This window comes from Lytechinus pictus, chromosome 9 (genome assembly GCF_037042905.1).
Source record: "Lytechinus pictus isolate F3 Inbred chromosome 9, Lp3.0, whole genome shotgun sequence".
Classification (NCBI taxonomy): Eukaryota; Metazoa; Echinodermata; class Echinoidea; order Temnopleuroida; family Toxopneustidae; genus Lytechinus; species Lytechinus pictus.
Window position 1 is genome coordinate 13,706,721 of NC_087253.1, and position 16,259 is coordinate 13,722,979.

The 16,259-nt window shown below is 37.7% G+C and overlaps 2 protein-coding genes across 3 annotated transcripts in view; both read right to left on the bottom strand.

The window, feature by feature from the left end:
• The window catches only part of LOC129283881 (uncharacterized), a 30,140-nt gene extending 26,800 nt beyond the window's left edge, over positions 1 to 3,340 (bottom strand). The window contains exon 1 of the mRNA XM_064105075.1: positions 3,146 to 3,340. Coding sequence (XP_063961145.1) covers positions 3,146 to 3,340 — 195 coding nt within the window. The remainder of the gene's footprint in view (positions 1 to 3,145) is intronic.
• A 3,521-nt stretch (positions 3,341 to 6,861) lies between these two features.
• LOC135155503 (uncharacterized) lies at positions 6,862 to 14,726 on the bottom strand. 2 transcript variants are annotated; one of them, XM_064104733.1, is made up of 4 exons: positions 14,447 to 14,726; positions 13,217 to 13,286; positions 10,266 to 10,856; positions 6,868 to 9,285 (listed from the first exon to the last, which is right to left on the bottom strand). In XM_064104733.1, the coding sequence occupies exons 3-4, from the start codon at positions 10,654 to 10,656 to the stop codon at positions 9,104 to 9,106; spliced, it is 573 nt and encodes a 190-aa protein (XP_063960803.1). In that variant the 5' UTR covers positions 10,657 to 10,856; positions 13,217 to 13,286; positions 14,447 to 14,726; the 3' UTR covers positions 6,868 to 9,103. The 2 variants fall into 2 exon arrangements, with proteins under 2 accessions (XP_063960802.1, XP_063960803.1); XM_064104732.1 differs by lacking the exon at positions 13,217 to 13,286 and having other exon boundaries at positions 6,862 to 9,285.
• Between the last annotated feature and the right edge of the window lie 1,533 nt (positions 14,727 to 16,259).

Sequence of the window (16,259 nt, forward strand, 5' to 3'; positions counted from 1 at the left end):
CCATCCACCGGTCGTGCTGATGGTTTGATTATAGCATGGACCTAATAGGTCCATGATTGTATAAAGTATAAAGCGCCCTACTATATCATTATAGGCTACCCCCACCCCCTCCCCATACTACATAAAAACTCGGCGACCCATGTACACATTTCAAAGCAGACGTAATGTACATGCACAATTCCCTTGTACATGTTGCACCTTGCTGCTTCTCCAGGTTTGCTTAGTCTTCTTTCACATACGTTGTTGCACTTTGCCCCACGGCGTGCCTTGTAAAGTTCTGTTGTAAGACTCTACATGCTGGTCGGCCCTGGAAATCACAACTCTGAAGCACCGCGCAATACTCAACTTCTCATTTTTCCATATCTCGATGCAAGCTTTCTTGTGTGGATGCAAAAATAAGAGTTTTCCCAGAAATCTTGTCCCTGACGTCATGTCTGCCCCCCTCATTTTTTGACTCATGACGCCTTTACTCTGCTTGTTCGACCTTGAGCCGTTGGTCCCCTGGTTGCTTGCTCACAGGCATTCGTGCTTTCTTAGCAGTCAGGTAAAAACCTCGGCAACAGAAATAACAGAAATTAGCAACTTGATGCGTACGTTGGTCACATTCATGCTATCACGGTCTACACAATGTAGACTACACGTACGTACTTCGCATCAACAGGTTTCTCAGCTCACCTTTTGACCTCGCGAGTTCAATCTAAACAAACGAAGAGTAGTCAAGTGTTGCATTGGGATTGTATCTTCGTTATCATACTATAGGCCTATATTTAACCCCGCATTGGGGTTGCATCTTCGTTATGTTTTACTATAGGCCTATATTTAACCCCGCATTGGGGTTGCATATTCGTTATGTTTTACTATAGGCCTATATGATTGCATCTTCGTTATGTTTTACTATAGGCCTATATTTAACCCCGTATTAAACAAACCCTGTTTTATATCGTAGAACCTGCTCTGAAAGTAATCGTTTTTCTCTTCGCCCTTTCCCTTCATGCTTGGCTGTAGACAGAATGGTGGTGGCCGTCTGTTTAGAGTTTTAAATATTTTTGGTCTAACTTTTTTTTCCAATTTCTCCTCTGTACTTTGCGAGTGGATCTAAATAATCTGAAACTGACTGAAACATTCAGGAAAGATAAAAAAACACCAAAATATCAAATTAGGGTATGTTGTATCCATATCCCTTTATGATGGCTCTCCTGATTCTTTTTCACAATCCACTTCTTTCTTTCTTCTCTCTCCTCCCTCCCCCTTTCCTTTGGGGAGGGCCAAGGAGTCAGTATACAGAGTATACATACAGTGAGCTGCGCTATAGCGCCTCGCTGTAGTTCCCGTATATGTATCACGCCAAGCTATACATGAAGAGAAAGGTGCATAAAAGAGCTACAATCCACATGAATAAAGATCAAACTCGGAACTCGGCCCTTGCCCATCTCTGGGATTCTCGTATCTCTTTTAGTCTTGGAGTACTTTCAGATTCATGACATAAGAGTCCGAAAGTAAGCCGTATTGGGCAATCCTTTGCTTCGTCATTCACGTCAGATAATCAACGTGTCTGAATCCTTTTTCACGCGTACGATACATTTATGGATATAGCTCAATATAGTATTCTTATCCTGTGTGTGCTATCGCAAATAGTGGATTATATCTGAAACTAATGCAGAGCGCAAGCATGTCGCTAGCCCCCTAGCATCGGCTCATTGAGCTTGCACGCACCGTTCGATGTTTGCTTTCTACTCAGCTACACACACAGAGTACTGCACTTTGTTGATACGGGGATTTCTTGATACTGCGCATGCGCCATGACGTATTTCATCAATATGCATGACTCGTAATGAATATGCATGTTTCGAACGGTGTTCTAATATCAATTTATTTTTTAACCCGAGAGGGCGTCAACAAGAAAGTTCCAAGGCATATCGATTAACCGATAATTGTTATAATATGTTTCACCCCTCAATATCATGAGAATATAAAAGTTATGCAAGTTTCTTTTCCGTGATAAAATAGAGCAATAATATAGGTATTTAATGAATGTAATAATTTCAAAATTGATTCATTGCCCTTGTCTGAGATCAACCAATCATACACTATACCTTTAATAGCAGCACTTTTCTGTACATTGCAAAAGTGAAATCCACTACTACATACTGTAATAACAATTACTTTTTTGTTATCATTGTAAATAATCGAAATATCTTTTAAAGGCCTACAAGTACATACTATTTCACATGCATGTATTATAGAATAATCAAAAGCCAGTTTTACTACTAGCAATATAATTAATGATACCAATGTGTTTTGCAAACTTGCACAATAGACAGGTCATTATCATTATTAGGTACATGCTGGTCATATTTAATATAGGCCTATGAAAAAACAATATTTGACAGATTAAATAACACGGTTTGAAATTTAATACTTATTTTACTGGTATATTGGTAATTTGAAGGGAGAGATTCACAGTCAAGTGTAGTAAAGGATAATCCTTCCATGTACATGAGCAAAACATAAATGACACATTGAATGTGATCATCGTTAATGTTTAATAACTACATCTCAATACTATAGTAGTAATTACAAACATTAATAGCTTTTATATATGTAAACAAAAGGTAAGGAAAGATTTCTCTTTCGCTCTATAGAGTACAGTGATATTTCTCTCTTCCATCTTCTTTTTTCTTGACCTTTCTCTCTTGAAATCTACTGCTCCTTTTTTTCTTCTTCTCTTCTATTGCTATCTTTTCTTAATTCAGGCTACCTTGCCTTTACATGCAGGCCTTTTAAAGTGTGCCTAACAACCCTTGTTATAGAACACAAATTTTATTTTTCTACTACAAACTGTATAATGATTAGTTTATTTTTGTTTTCTCTTTGTTTTACATAGAGTGATTGCATGCTGCATCATTATGATTGATATGTTTGTATAAATTTATATTGTTTTAATAGTCTATTTTAAACTAATAGTTTAGCTGGTGAAACAAGGATGAAAACTGAATTGAAGTGAATTAAATTTATTTCCTTGCCTTCTAAGTTCTGACTTCAATAGAGGCAATTCTGTACCAACCAAAAAATTACACGGGGGCGGCGGGCGAATTCGCCCCGGAAAGTCCAAAAAGAGCCCCGGAAAAGGGCTAAAAACACTCACACGAGGGCGACTGCAAAACTCATAATCGCCCCCGTCAACTAGGCTTGGGAGCCAGCGCCGGGTAATCGAGTCTACCCGATTCTCAATGCCAGAGTCGGGGATCGGAGTCGACCCTGATCTCTGGAGACTCGAGTACCAAGTGGCGGCGGTTCTGAGATAAAGGGACTCGAGTCTTTGCCATGCTCTCTCATTCATGGACGAAAATCGGCCCCAGCGCCGACTCCAAGCACTGAGATAAATTAAGGACGTTCCACAGTTATGTTTGTGCGCATTATGATCTGCGCATAGTTTATACTCTGCCCGCTGACGTCACAATGGATGAACAGGTGATTAATGAGCTGCGGGTATTCTGATTTTTTTCTCATCTTCTTTAACTTTAACTGCAGATCCGATGCGTTATTTCATGAAGCTAAAATATGAAATTATTCCATGGACCATTCAAAAAAATATTCTATACAATTTCAAAATACTTTACTCTGCAGTTCTGCCAAGCATCACGAATATTACCCCGAGTTTGAATAAATGGTAGAATGGTTTTGATTTTTTCTTCACATAGATACTAAGCATTCGGCGCATTTTAGGTGTTTTAAAAAGAACATTTGCTCTAATGAAAAGTCTGATAGTTTAAAAACAAGCACATGAACCCCTATTTTTTAATGTTTGTACCTCTTAGGCATACCTTCCTCTACAACTCCGCAAATTTTGGTGAAAATGACATGGATTTTGAATAAAGTGCAGCATTTATTGTACGTTTGTAGTTCGTTACTGAAATTTTACATTTTTTAGATTGGGATTTTGTTATCTTTTACGCCATTTTTAAGAACTGACAGTGCTGTTAAACTTAAAATTGCACACAAATAGCACTATAAATAGATTCTCCATTCTAACGATACAATTATTAATTCTCTTGCGAAATTTGATAACTTTTTCATGTATTTTGACTGAGTAATAGAGGTTTAAACTCATTGTAGTAATCTTGGGCGGTCTAAAAATGCCAAATTCTTTTGAATGCGCCATTCTTAAGAACATCAAGTTGGGTGAAATTTGAAGCTCTATAGCAAAAAATCAAGCACATGGACCTATGTTAATTTTTGCAAATTTCGAATATTAAGGTTCTAAAGTATCTATGTGCAAAGTTTGGTGAAAATGACATGGATTTCACTTTAACTGTGGAACGTCCTTAAATGTAGAATTTGGAGCCGAGGAGTCATACACTTCGAGCAGAACGTTTCTCTGCTTGTGTGCTTTAGGCTCAGTGTGACTGCATGTGGTATGGGGATGCATCGTGTGCATTGTGTGTAGTGTGTATTTCTGTGTGTGTGACTGTAAAATGCCAGTATAGACCACGTGCGCATGTGTTGAGCGACACTTGTGATTGTATCATGAACTGGGATTTGTGTGTGGATTGTGTGAGAAGTTTGAAGGTGTAAGATTTTGGGCGACTTGATAGATGATTGCTCCCCCCCCTCCCATTTATGTACACTCTCTAGCCCCATGTCGAGCTGCAGCCACCCATCTTGATCCTTCCCCCCAAAGCTTGTCTCTCCTCATTCCTTCTTTTCTTCCAAACTTTATTTCCCTATTATTCTTGTTAATTTCTCCTTTTACAAGTTGTAATTCACTACGAACTTCATTATAATTTTAATGAAGTATTTATCACCTCTTGTTTGTTTTTAAATATTTTTATATCTCTGTTCAAAACAAGAGTCTCATCTATCCCTTTAAAAAAAATCACGCTTTGATTTTTTTTTCTTTCATTCAAAAATCCCATTAATAACATTTGCTTGCTAGTCTTAAATGGGAGTCTTGCCTTATTGGAATATTGGCAAGAAGTTAATAAAAAAAATTATGTTATTGTTCTGTCAGTAATAAAAGTAGAGATTCAACTATGGATATTTTTCAGTCATATTTCATTTAATCTTCGTTATTTTAATCCAAACATTCATTTTTTTTTCAATGATGTATTTCACCTTTGGCCAGTTCGCCATTTTCTTAAGTGACTGAAAACGTAGACTAGCCCCTTAATTCAGGGACATCAACCCTCGGCAATTTGTTTACATAACTTTCTTTGTCTCCGTCATGTATTGCACAATCTTGAGAAGCACATGTTTGGAACTCTGATATTCTTGTGGTGGTGGGGGGGGGGTACGAGATTGCCGCCCTTTTCATTCTGTTTTGGTTTGGCTGCCACATGGCCTCTCTCACTGTGTGGAGAAATTAGGTCAGGTAAAATTTGCAAAGACGTGGATAAGTTCATTTCAATTAGAGGCCGTGCAAGGCTAGGCATTCATGATGGATGATGGAAATTGCCAGTTTTGGTTCTGGTAGGCCTTTTTGTCATGAATCTGTGTAAGTGATACGAACGCTTAACAATTCAATGACCTTTATGACTTATATCATTATTTTGTATGAATAATTTTAAGTCTTTTTTAAAAAGTGTCATTTAAATAACTTTCAGTCAAATATGTACGAAGGATATTTGTTCAACTTCATAACATTTGCAGGTACCTATATTGTATGATAAAATAAATTACCTCAGAATTGTACAAATTCAGAACTTTCTTTTTCTTTTACATTGTCTTTAGACACGAATACAGATCTTTCTAGATTAATTTAGCAAATGGGCTATAACACTAAATAGTAAACACGCAAAGCTCACGTCAACCAAGTATCAAACATTCAAACTTGGATTAATTCATGGAGGTTCTACCTCCATGATTTAATCTGAATAGGTCTGTATTAGGTCCATGAATCAACTCAGATATCGTTCAAGCATCAAAATCAATCTATCATCACAACACTAAAATCATAAACAATCACTTCGAAGAAACAATGCGAAGGTCAAACCAGGGAAGTGTTATACTTCCCTGGTATATGCTAGCTACCGTGTATATATATACACACACACACATACACACACACAAACGCAAAAAAGCCGCGAAATAGCTCCAGAAATTGTAGCCCTGGAAAGTGGAAAAAGAGCCCTGGAAAATGAAAAAGAGCCCTGGAAAGAAAAAAAGTAATTTTTTGGTTGTTCTGTACACAGCTTTTCTATTTGTACTATACACCATTTAATTTGTGTCAAGCAAACAACGGCCTTGCAAATTATATGAGACCATACAATTTACTTTAAACAAATAAAATGGAATGTATTTGACTATTCAACTGAGACAAAATATGGTGAAAATTTTCAACCGGAAAAATATTTTAACTTCTCTGAAAAGAATCTGGATAGTGTACAGAATTTTATCAAGCTCATAGAGTGTGGCAAATTTCTCTGAACTGAGGTTGGGATAGACTTTTCTGACATGGGCGTACAGATGGTGTGGGGGGGGGGCTTGGGGGCTCTTGCCCCCAATAATAATAAATGAATAAATAAAAATTCAAGACCAAGAAAAAAAGAGAGGGAAAGAGATAGGGGTGAAATATGATATTATTTTCTGAATATCATGTCAAAATCTATCACAAACTTGGATTTTTGTAAAAAAAAAAATGTTGAAATTTTTGCTCGCTCGCTTCCCTTGCTCGCAATTTCTTAATCAATTTTACGCGAAACGGCATATCGAGCCCCCTTAAAATTTTTGGCTCATAAGGCCACTGTTTCCTGAAGTAATACCAATTAAAAAAACACTCATTTTCTAATGATAGAATCTGTATCTTAAAAGAAATAGCCTATATGTAGGTCTAGAGTGAACATCATTTTTTTTTTTTTTTTTAAGACCAAATTTCCCAGTATTTTTCGTGAGGCTGAAGTTGACTTAGCATACAATTTATCTCATCTATGTTAACTGTATTTATCATGATTTTCTTTTCTATTTTATTTTTTACAAATGTTGAGAAACGGAATACTTTTCCTGGCATTGCATTGCAATTTACTCCATATTTTTTATGACTGCTACACAAAAAGTATTAAAGTTGAATTAAGAAGACGATTCCAAATATTGAGATATTTACATTAATAGCAACCTTACAACCCCCCAAACACTAATAGGTGATTCGACCCCCCATTTTCTTTTTTCAAAATAGTGAATTTGAACGATTTATCCCTGCCCATTTTCCCTGAGTTCGCTCCTGCAATGCCTACCGAGACGGGTGTTCTTTGAGTGTGACGTCACCGGGGGGTATTCGGTCCCGGTGTAGTAAACAAGGCAGTGCCGTTTTGTGTACTATGCACGTACTCCTTCATATGGAATAACTGCAGTTGAAGTTGTATCTGCGAGCCATAGAACTTGCAAAGAGGAAATGATTAAAATATTTGTGGCCGTACTATTATTCCAAATATGTGAATTCCCTCAGAATGATACCATAGACCCTAAAGGAATAATTTCAAGGTGAATAATATGAAATTTGATCGAGATCTTCTCACCAGTCGATAACGTAGCAGACGTGTTATTATGACATATTTATCCGCGTGTGACGCGGCTCTTGCAAAAAAACACAGTTGGTTGCGGAATTGCTTTGTGCCGACCGGCCGCCCGCTCCGGCGCAGCTAGCTGTCGAGCTACCGTACCGTTCTTGTTGTCTTCAACCATAGAGATGTATACTAATTACTATATATCTTTCTGTCTTCAACTCACTTCCGAATTGCGTTTGTATGTGTGACGGTGACCCCTAGCGTAATTAAATATAGAAAACAACTCAGAAGGCCGAGAAAGAATACTATACGTTTGGTTCAAGATTGTTCTGTGGAATGAGCTATGAGTGGAAATGATCCAGAGGATATAAAAGTGGAGTCAAAGACAAAAGAAAAGAAGAAAAAACGCCAGGGGATCGCTGCACGGCCATGAACTAAGTCGACATACCAGACCATAACAGTACACTCAATGCCTGGGTGTTGTGTGTACTAGTATTATGCGTTCAGCGCGCGCTGAGCTAGCCGCCGGAATTACTTTCCAGCTACTCACTTGATTGAACATCGTGATAAAATAAATGAGAAATAGTGAAAATATCATTCAATAACTCACTGTTTGCTATCTTACATCATGATTGAAGAGTTCATGGTGGTTATTCATACTGTTTTTTATACAGGGAAAGTAAAGATTTGTACATATCAGTCCCATTTGTTTGATTTGAGTTGCTTTGAAAAAAAATTGTAAAATATCTTTCTCTCTCTGCATAGCATTTCTGTATGACATTCAGGCACCTCTTATACTAAATCCCCCCCGGTGACGTCACACTCCGAGTGACTTTTCTGTACACTCGTCTCTCGGGCTCTGACAGGTGGCTAATTTCATAGACTTTCAAAGCAAAATATCGAGAAGGCAGAGGATTATTGTGACATGCTATGTGTTTGAACAACTTATATATACTATATATTGTATGTAGAACCTATATTTATGGAAACTCACCCCCTTCTTAATTCAACTTTAATGGTAATTGCCAGTTGTGGTAACGATCTCAAAATGACTTTTTACAGAATCCAATATAATGACCACCGAAGTGTCTGTTGATATAAATAAAAAATATGTGCCGAAGGATTCTGGAAGAAATTGTGTAATTGCTGAGAAATAAGCAAAATAAGCGCGGATTCGGGCACTTCCGTCTGGTCTTTATTCCAGCAAAATAATATACACTGTCCCACGTGTGCCTATCTGTGTTGGCGATCTTCAGTGTGATTGTTTTTCAGCTTAGATTTTATGATTTCACAAAGTTCAGTTTATGTAACTGTACCAGATCTAGATCGACGATGATATAGTCATACTTAACCTTGGTTTTACAGACTCTATTTCGAAATCAGTGTTTTACTGCAACTACTGTAATTTAGCTTTAAGTGTACAGCAGATTTTTTACATACATGTAGAACTGTACAGAATGTAGTGAAGAGCTTTTCTCATATGACCAAAAATTTGGTAAGCAAAGCTATTCACTGTGAGAACTGTGGAGGGCATCTATGAACTAGTAAGATTAATAAGTTAGAATTAGAATGCATTGACAATTTAAACGTATAAAATCACTGATTCAGCCTTCATAGATTAAACAAGAACATACATGTATCTTACATGTATTTACACACAAAATAATTACATGTACATGTACCTTTGCATCAATGATAGCTTGGCCAATCTTATTGAGGAACTCGACGCCAGCCTTCAGACCGGTCTCGTCCACCCATACAGAGATACCGGCCTTCTCCAGTGCATCTGAATACAGGAGGGGGATGAAGAAATTTGAAGTCATGATTAAATACAATAAATAACAAGAACTATTAAATCATTGAATTCAGTTAATAACTGCAATCATGTATGATCACCAAAATTAAAATCATCATACTGTATGAAATGTGGTAAGTGACACCTATCATCACCTTCATCGTCAACATCACCATCATCATCACTATCATCATCATCACCATCATATCCATCATCATCATTATCATCATCATCATCATTATCATCATCATCATCATCATTAAAATGGAGCAGCAATCATTCATCATCAAAACTATCATCATCATCACTATCAATATCATAAAAATCATCATCATCACCATCAATATCATCAAAATCATCATCATCATTACCATTATCATTATTAAATTAAATTCTCATCATCATCTTCATCTCCATCATCATAATCACCATCATCATCATCATCAACTTCATCATTACCATCACCATCATCATCATGATCACCATCCTCCCAAACTTCATCATCACCATAACAATAATCAATATCATTATCATCATCATCACCACAACTCGTCCCTATATCATCATCACAACCATCACCACCACCACCATCAGTATTCCAACAAGTAGAAACTCACCTCTCATTATCCTCATTTTCTCCTTGTCCTGATGACTATAACTGATCGTGATATCCTTCAGCTCAATCATCCTCATCATTATCATCACCATAATCATCACCATCATCAACATCATCATCATCACCATCAATATCACCATCATCATCACCATCAATACTACAAACACCACAGCCACCACCACCATCATCCCTACAGGTACATGTAGAAACTCACCTCTCATCATCCTCATTTTCTCCTTGTCCTGATGACTATAACTGATCGTGATATCCTTCAGCTCAATCATCATCCTCATCATCACCATCATCATCATCATCATCATCATCATCATCACCATTCCTACAGGTAGAAACTCACCTCTCATCATCCTCATTTTCTCCTTGTCCTGATGACTATAACTGATCATAAGATCCTTCGGCTCCATACTCGACGATCGATGGGTCACCGTCACCCTTTCGCTACTCTTCTCCTGTGATGACGAAACACCTTCAACCTGTGGAGACGCAGATTCACTCATAGTCACTTGATTGTCTCTACTCTGATTTTCTCTAGTATCCTCTAGTGCAATATCCTCTACCACATTTGCCTGTCTAGGGCCACTCTCTCCTACCTGGTTCTCACCACCATTGACACTTCCATTGCAGTCTACCGTATCCTCACTGCCTTGTCTCGGGGTGGTACTTTTCGGGGTTTTCGGGGTATTTGGTCGGCTTCTTCCTTTCTTGTTAACGCTGCTACTAACGCCCATAGTCAATTGAAAACAAGAGTTGTGGCTCACATGCAGGATTGGCAAGGTGTGAATGAACTTGCGGTATCAAACATGCATGGAAGAAAGTGTGAGGTCTGTAAAGAGGAATCCCTTAATCCCACATTCAAGCTGGGTCATGACGGACCAATCAGCAAGCAAGGTCAAAGGTCATGCAGAAAAAGGAGCCAATCACCAATTTTCTATTAAAATGAGATAGAAGTGATAAGATGAAGGATGAATTACACGTATGGGATAGAGACACCATGAACTGTGAGAAAGGATTTACTGTCTGTTTCTTTTTATATGCTTCTTCCCTTCAGATCTGTACGCAATTTATCTTAAAGGAGAATGAAACCCTTGAAACCAGCTGAATCCATATCAAAGAGAAAAATCAAAGAAACATATTGTTGAAAGTTTGAGGAAGATTGAATGAATAATAAGAAAGTTATGAGCTTTTGAATATTGAGATCACTAATGCCATGTAGATCCTCCAATTGGCAATGCGACCAAGATCTGTGATGTCACACACGTACAACTCCCTCATTACTTAAGTACTTATTTCACTTATATTCTCACTTTTATAGAGTCTATCACAAGGTGAGGTGTTCTCTTTATGAGATGACAAGTACAGAGGTTTCACAACAGTATCATTGATGAATCATTTGTCATATGATTAGAATGAGCAAAAAGAGATGTTTTGGGGTATATTTTCAGTGTCCAAAAGGGGAGAGTTGTTCATCTGTGACATCATAGATCTTGGTCGCATTGCCAATAGGAGGATCTCCATAGCATTAGTGATCTCCACATTCAAATGCTCATAACTCTTCTATTGCTAGTCCTATTTTACTCAAACTTTTGTTGATCGTATTCTTTGATTTTTCTGCTTTCACAAAAACTAACTTGCTCCAAGAGTTTCATTCTCCTTTAACTTTCAAAAAAGTGAACCTCTATTACTTTAAAGATAGAAAACCAAAGGGTAACCATAAATTTGTAAAGTTTTTGTCACGGATAAATGAATGGAAAGGGACAGAAAATAAATTAAATACCAGTCCTCACTAAAAAGCAAACATCATTGACTGAAACTACATGTATGCTCCTTCTTCTAGTGTATGAACGGTTATCTCTAGTTTTATTTGTACATGTACTGTGGATCTGTTCTTTCTTTTGTTGAACCCAATTGGCATTACCTCCAGTTACAAGTACAGTGTACATGTATGTAGGTTTTCTTTCTTTTGTTAGTTGAGCTTTTCCCCATTTGCATTCATTTTTGTTTTTGAGGGGTCATAAAATCACACAATTAGTAGACTGACAATTTGAATTAGTAGGGGATTTCCCTTTTAACCTCCCTCCCCCAAACAACACGTACATGTATATCCCCAACGGGGTGTATTGAATACATTTCAGTACTCACAGGAAAAATTTGCCTGCAGGGTTCGCTGTACATGTACAAGACGGGTACTGAATGCAGTCTAACTTTGCCCTTTCAATCTAAAGTTTAACACCAGTTGAACTACTGTGCCTGTGAATGGGTATATTTTTCAATCTGAATTCAAGTGGGGTTTCCCCCTTCTCTAGGCCCTGTTGCATAAAAATGTTATGACTATAAACTTCCATAAAATCCCTGATTCTGATTGGCTGCTGGCCTTCGTTACCATGGTAGATACCATTAGATGACACTGCTACAATCATGTTCTTCAAGCAATAGGCCCCAGGTAGATTTCTGACAGTACATGTATGTAAAGCAATGTTCATTCAAACAATGAAAGACCCCCTGCTGACTCACCTCTGTCATCAAAAGAAAGTGCTCAATTTATAACAAAGACGATTCATGTTATTTGATTTTTATTAGCACCTGGTCTCCGTAACACAAAGCATAACAATTGATCGTTCACTTGATTTTTACAATTGATTGTACATTGTAGTCAATGCAATCAATCATGAAAATTTGTTCTACGATCACTGCTAAGATATGTGTTACGGGCTCCAGGTGGTTTAAATAAAAAGTACTGAATACATTTTACCTGTCATTAAACAGAGAGCAATCACACATAATCAGACATACATGTAGCCTATTCATCTGACAATGCTCAAATCTAAAATGGTTTCAAAATCAATTTCATTTCGCAAGATGGCGACGGCAATGCTTCTCCAGCACCTGATCAAAGAATGATCATATTTGCCCCTCTGGGACTCATTGCATAAAAGCATACTAATGGGGTGTTGCAAGAAACTTGCGATCAATTGCAAGTCTACTTTCCATCCCTACATCAATCATATGTCTTGTAATCAATTGCAAATTTTGATTGCTAATCTGCTCCTTGAAATAAAGAGTCATCTGATTTACTACCTTTACAATTGATCTATCGATTGTATAATTGCAACGTAATATTTGCAATCAATTGCAAATATTTTCTTACAACATGCCCTACACTGCAAAACAACCCCAACAAAAACTTGAAATGGATTTCTAGCATATATCTAGATCTAACTCTAAATTTTTAAATCAATCAAAACTGACTGTGAAATGTATGAAAATAATGAAGGTTATGACATTTCTCACCTGTCACATTAGCAGGTTATTCAAAACACAGTGGTATTCAAATGAGAGAGTCCATGGTGTCACTCACTCACTAAAAGACAAAAATTATTTGTATACATCTTATTGTTTGAATCACACACTGCCCCTCCCTCACCAGCCGGTGGACTGGTCGCCCAGCCCTGCCCAGGTACTGATGACTGTCTGACTCCAGGGGGGGTTCAGTATAAATGTATGATATGTATGTGCCGTGGTTTACTTGAGACCCCAATTTTCAGCATAAATTTCCGTCCCAGAGCATCAGCAATTCAGGTTACCACAGAGATTCCCATTTTTTCCCATTCCAGAGACCCTCAAATTGTAATTTCTCACTCCAGAGAGCGCCGCGCCCGTCATGATCTACTCAGCCAGTCAGAGCGGCAAGCTCGATCAGCGCTGAGCCCTAGTCGGCCTGGCAAAATTCCCCACGCCTGCAGCTAGCTTGCGCTGGCCCGATATGAATCTAGCAAGACGTGCGTGTGTTTCTACATAGCCGCTACCGATTAAACCTACGATCTAGTGAGTTCCGGAGATCCCCGTTTTTTGATGTGGTCCATTCCAGACTAAACCAGAGCATTGGAAGAGCCGCTCCGGAGACCTAATTTCAAGACCAAGATTTAGTTCCAGAGCCCCCAATTCAAGTTGGCGCGGCACAAATCATAATTCGAGTACCCACCCAAACCCATCCCCCCCCCCCCCCCCCCGGGGGGTCTGACTCGGACAGTTATTCATCCTGATGTCGAATCCGAGTTTGGTTCACACTTTGTCTTTGCCTTTTGTTTGGCTTCTCATTTCACTTTCATTTCAAAAATTCAAGTTTCACTTCAGCCCTCCCAATTCCCTACCAACGGCAACATCAAATATTTCCAAACACATTTCACCAATAACCATACAGTCAAAGGAATACATGGGACAGCCGGACAAACACATTTTCCAGCATATTATTTATTTCATCATAAAACTCGAGGAGCTCCGCTGCTGCCTTGGCTTCGGCTTCGGAGCTCCTCGCTCGAGTTTCCCAACCCAGAGAACGCCCGGGCGAAGACCGGGCAGTAACGAAGAAGAGCCTGACGTTGCACGACTAGCGAATACTTTTACTAGTCTAACTTTTTTTTTAGTTTAACGGGGCATACGGGAGTTTTGCCAGAAAATGGTTCATTTAAAATACTTCTGCAATAAAACTCTGGCATGCCGAAACTCTAAAATTACACTTACCTAAATCAATTAGCAATTTAGAAGACAGAACTCTGAAGAAAAAATCCTTTCCAAACGCGCTGTGTATACGCATGGACCTAGTAATAGGTCCATGGTATACGTTAGCCTAGGATTTCTTATTTCGCTCTAAAGAACAACAGTACGAGAGAGTGACAACTTTTAAGAAATACATTACCACACGGTACAGAAAAAAGGGTAGTACCGGTACCTAATGCACATTGAGGGTTTTGGGGCGTATTGGTCTAATATATGGGCGTAGATAATGGGTTATAGGGACTTGAGTTTTTTTTTTTTTTGCATAGCCTACAGCTGTGAGAATCCTTGGTTTGATTGATAAAAATATTTACTATTTTTTACGTTTCCTCCTCGAGAAGCTCTGTTAATTCAGAAATCAAACTGGCCTGTGTATATGGTGTAGCAATTCCTCGATCCTCCTCCTCCTTCTTCTTCTTCTTCTCCTAATTCTCCTTCTCCTTCTTCTTCTTCTTCTCCTTCATTCTTCTTCTTCTTCCGCCTGAATTGAAATTATGTGCTATAGGCTAGCCTTTCCGCTATAATAGCGGATCCAGGGGGGCCGGCCCAGCTAGGCCTATTGGCGGAGCAAAAAATAGGAAAATAAGAAAGAAGGGGAAAGAGAAAAGGAAAAAAGAAGAGAAAACAAGGGAAGAAAACGAGTGAATAAAATAGGATGAAGAGAAGAAACTTTGAATGATAAAGAAACAAAAATTTCATGGCACTATAAAATTTTCTCTCGCGCTTCGCGCTCGCATTGTGTGTTTGATGAAATGCATATCTATAACTCAATATTATGTTGATATGGAGCTTAAAATATCAATATTTCATCTCAGATGACATCGATCTGTCATATTTTGTTTGATTTACAAATCGATTTTTTAATTGCTCTGTTAAATGTCCGTTTTGTGGTCTGAATGATTTACCAAGTACCTGATATCTTCGTGTATTCCATAAAGTTCTCGAAATATCCTTTTCAGGTCTGATTGTCAAAACGTATCAGCTATAATGGATGCGCGCTCGCATTTTAACGGGTGAGTAGGCCTTATACCTCTATTCTGTATAATTTTATTACTTGAAATCTCATTTTCATGACAGTTTATTTCGGCTCGCTATTTGCGCTTGCAAGCATTAATATTGTTAAAAATATATCAACCCATTCCTATTCATAAGTACAAAAGTGCTTTTAGATGTCAAGTTTGTAGGCCTTGATATCAACAAATTTCAGGCTCTCATTGGGCTTATTAGATTAAAAAAATAAAACATTTTCAATAATTCCTAATTCCTAATTTAAAAAAAAATTCTTTTCAGAATGGAATATCGACAAGTTTCATCTCGCGGTAAAGATAGTCATGATTTTCATTTGATAAGATTTTTTTTTTACAATATGCCTACACTGCAAAAACTCTTGGTGTTGATTTAACACCAGCCCGGAATTTATATATGTCCACGCACCAGTTTCGTTTTGGTCTAACGCCAGATAGTTGTTTATACAACATCAATTAGTATTAAAACGGCATTGGTTTGATTCCAAACTGGTGTTGTTTCAATTCAATTTCAATTCATTTCAATTCATTTCAATTCAATTCATTTATTTCACTCGATAAAAATAACATATATACAGGTAAATAAGAAATACATAATGACAAGAACAACACAAAGTAACAAAAATGATAACACAGTAAATAATGTACAAAACAGGCTTCGAGTGTGGACTGGCATTAAAGATCTGTTGGATCTTAGAAGTTCCAGCCCAGTATATAAAGAAAGAAAAAGAAGGGATACAAAATAGAACATACAA

Excerpts from the sequence above, each read along its gene's own strand:
- LOC135155503 (XM_064104732.1), bottom strand. The coding sequence starts at position 10,656 with ATGGGCGTTAGTAGCAGCGTTAACAAGAAAGGAAGAAGCCGACCAAAT. Across the intron at positions 9,286-10,265 it reads GAAAATGAGGATGATGAGAG|ATGCACTGGAGAAGGCCGGT; the intron begins GTGAGTTTCTAC and ends TCCTGTATTCAG.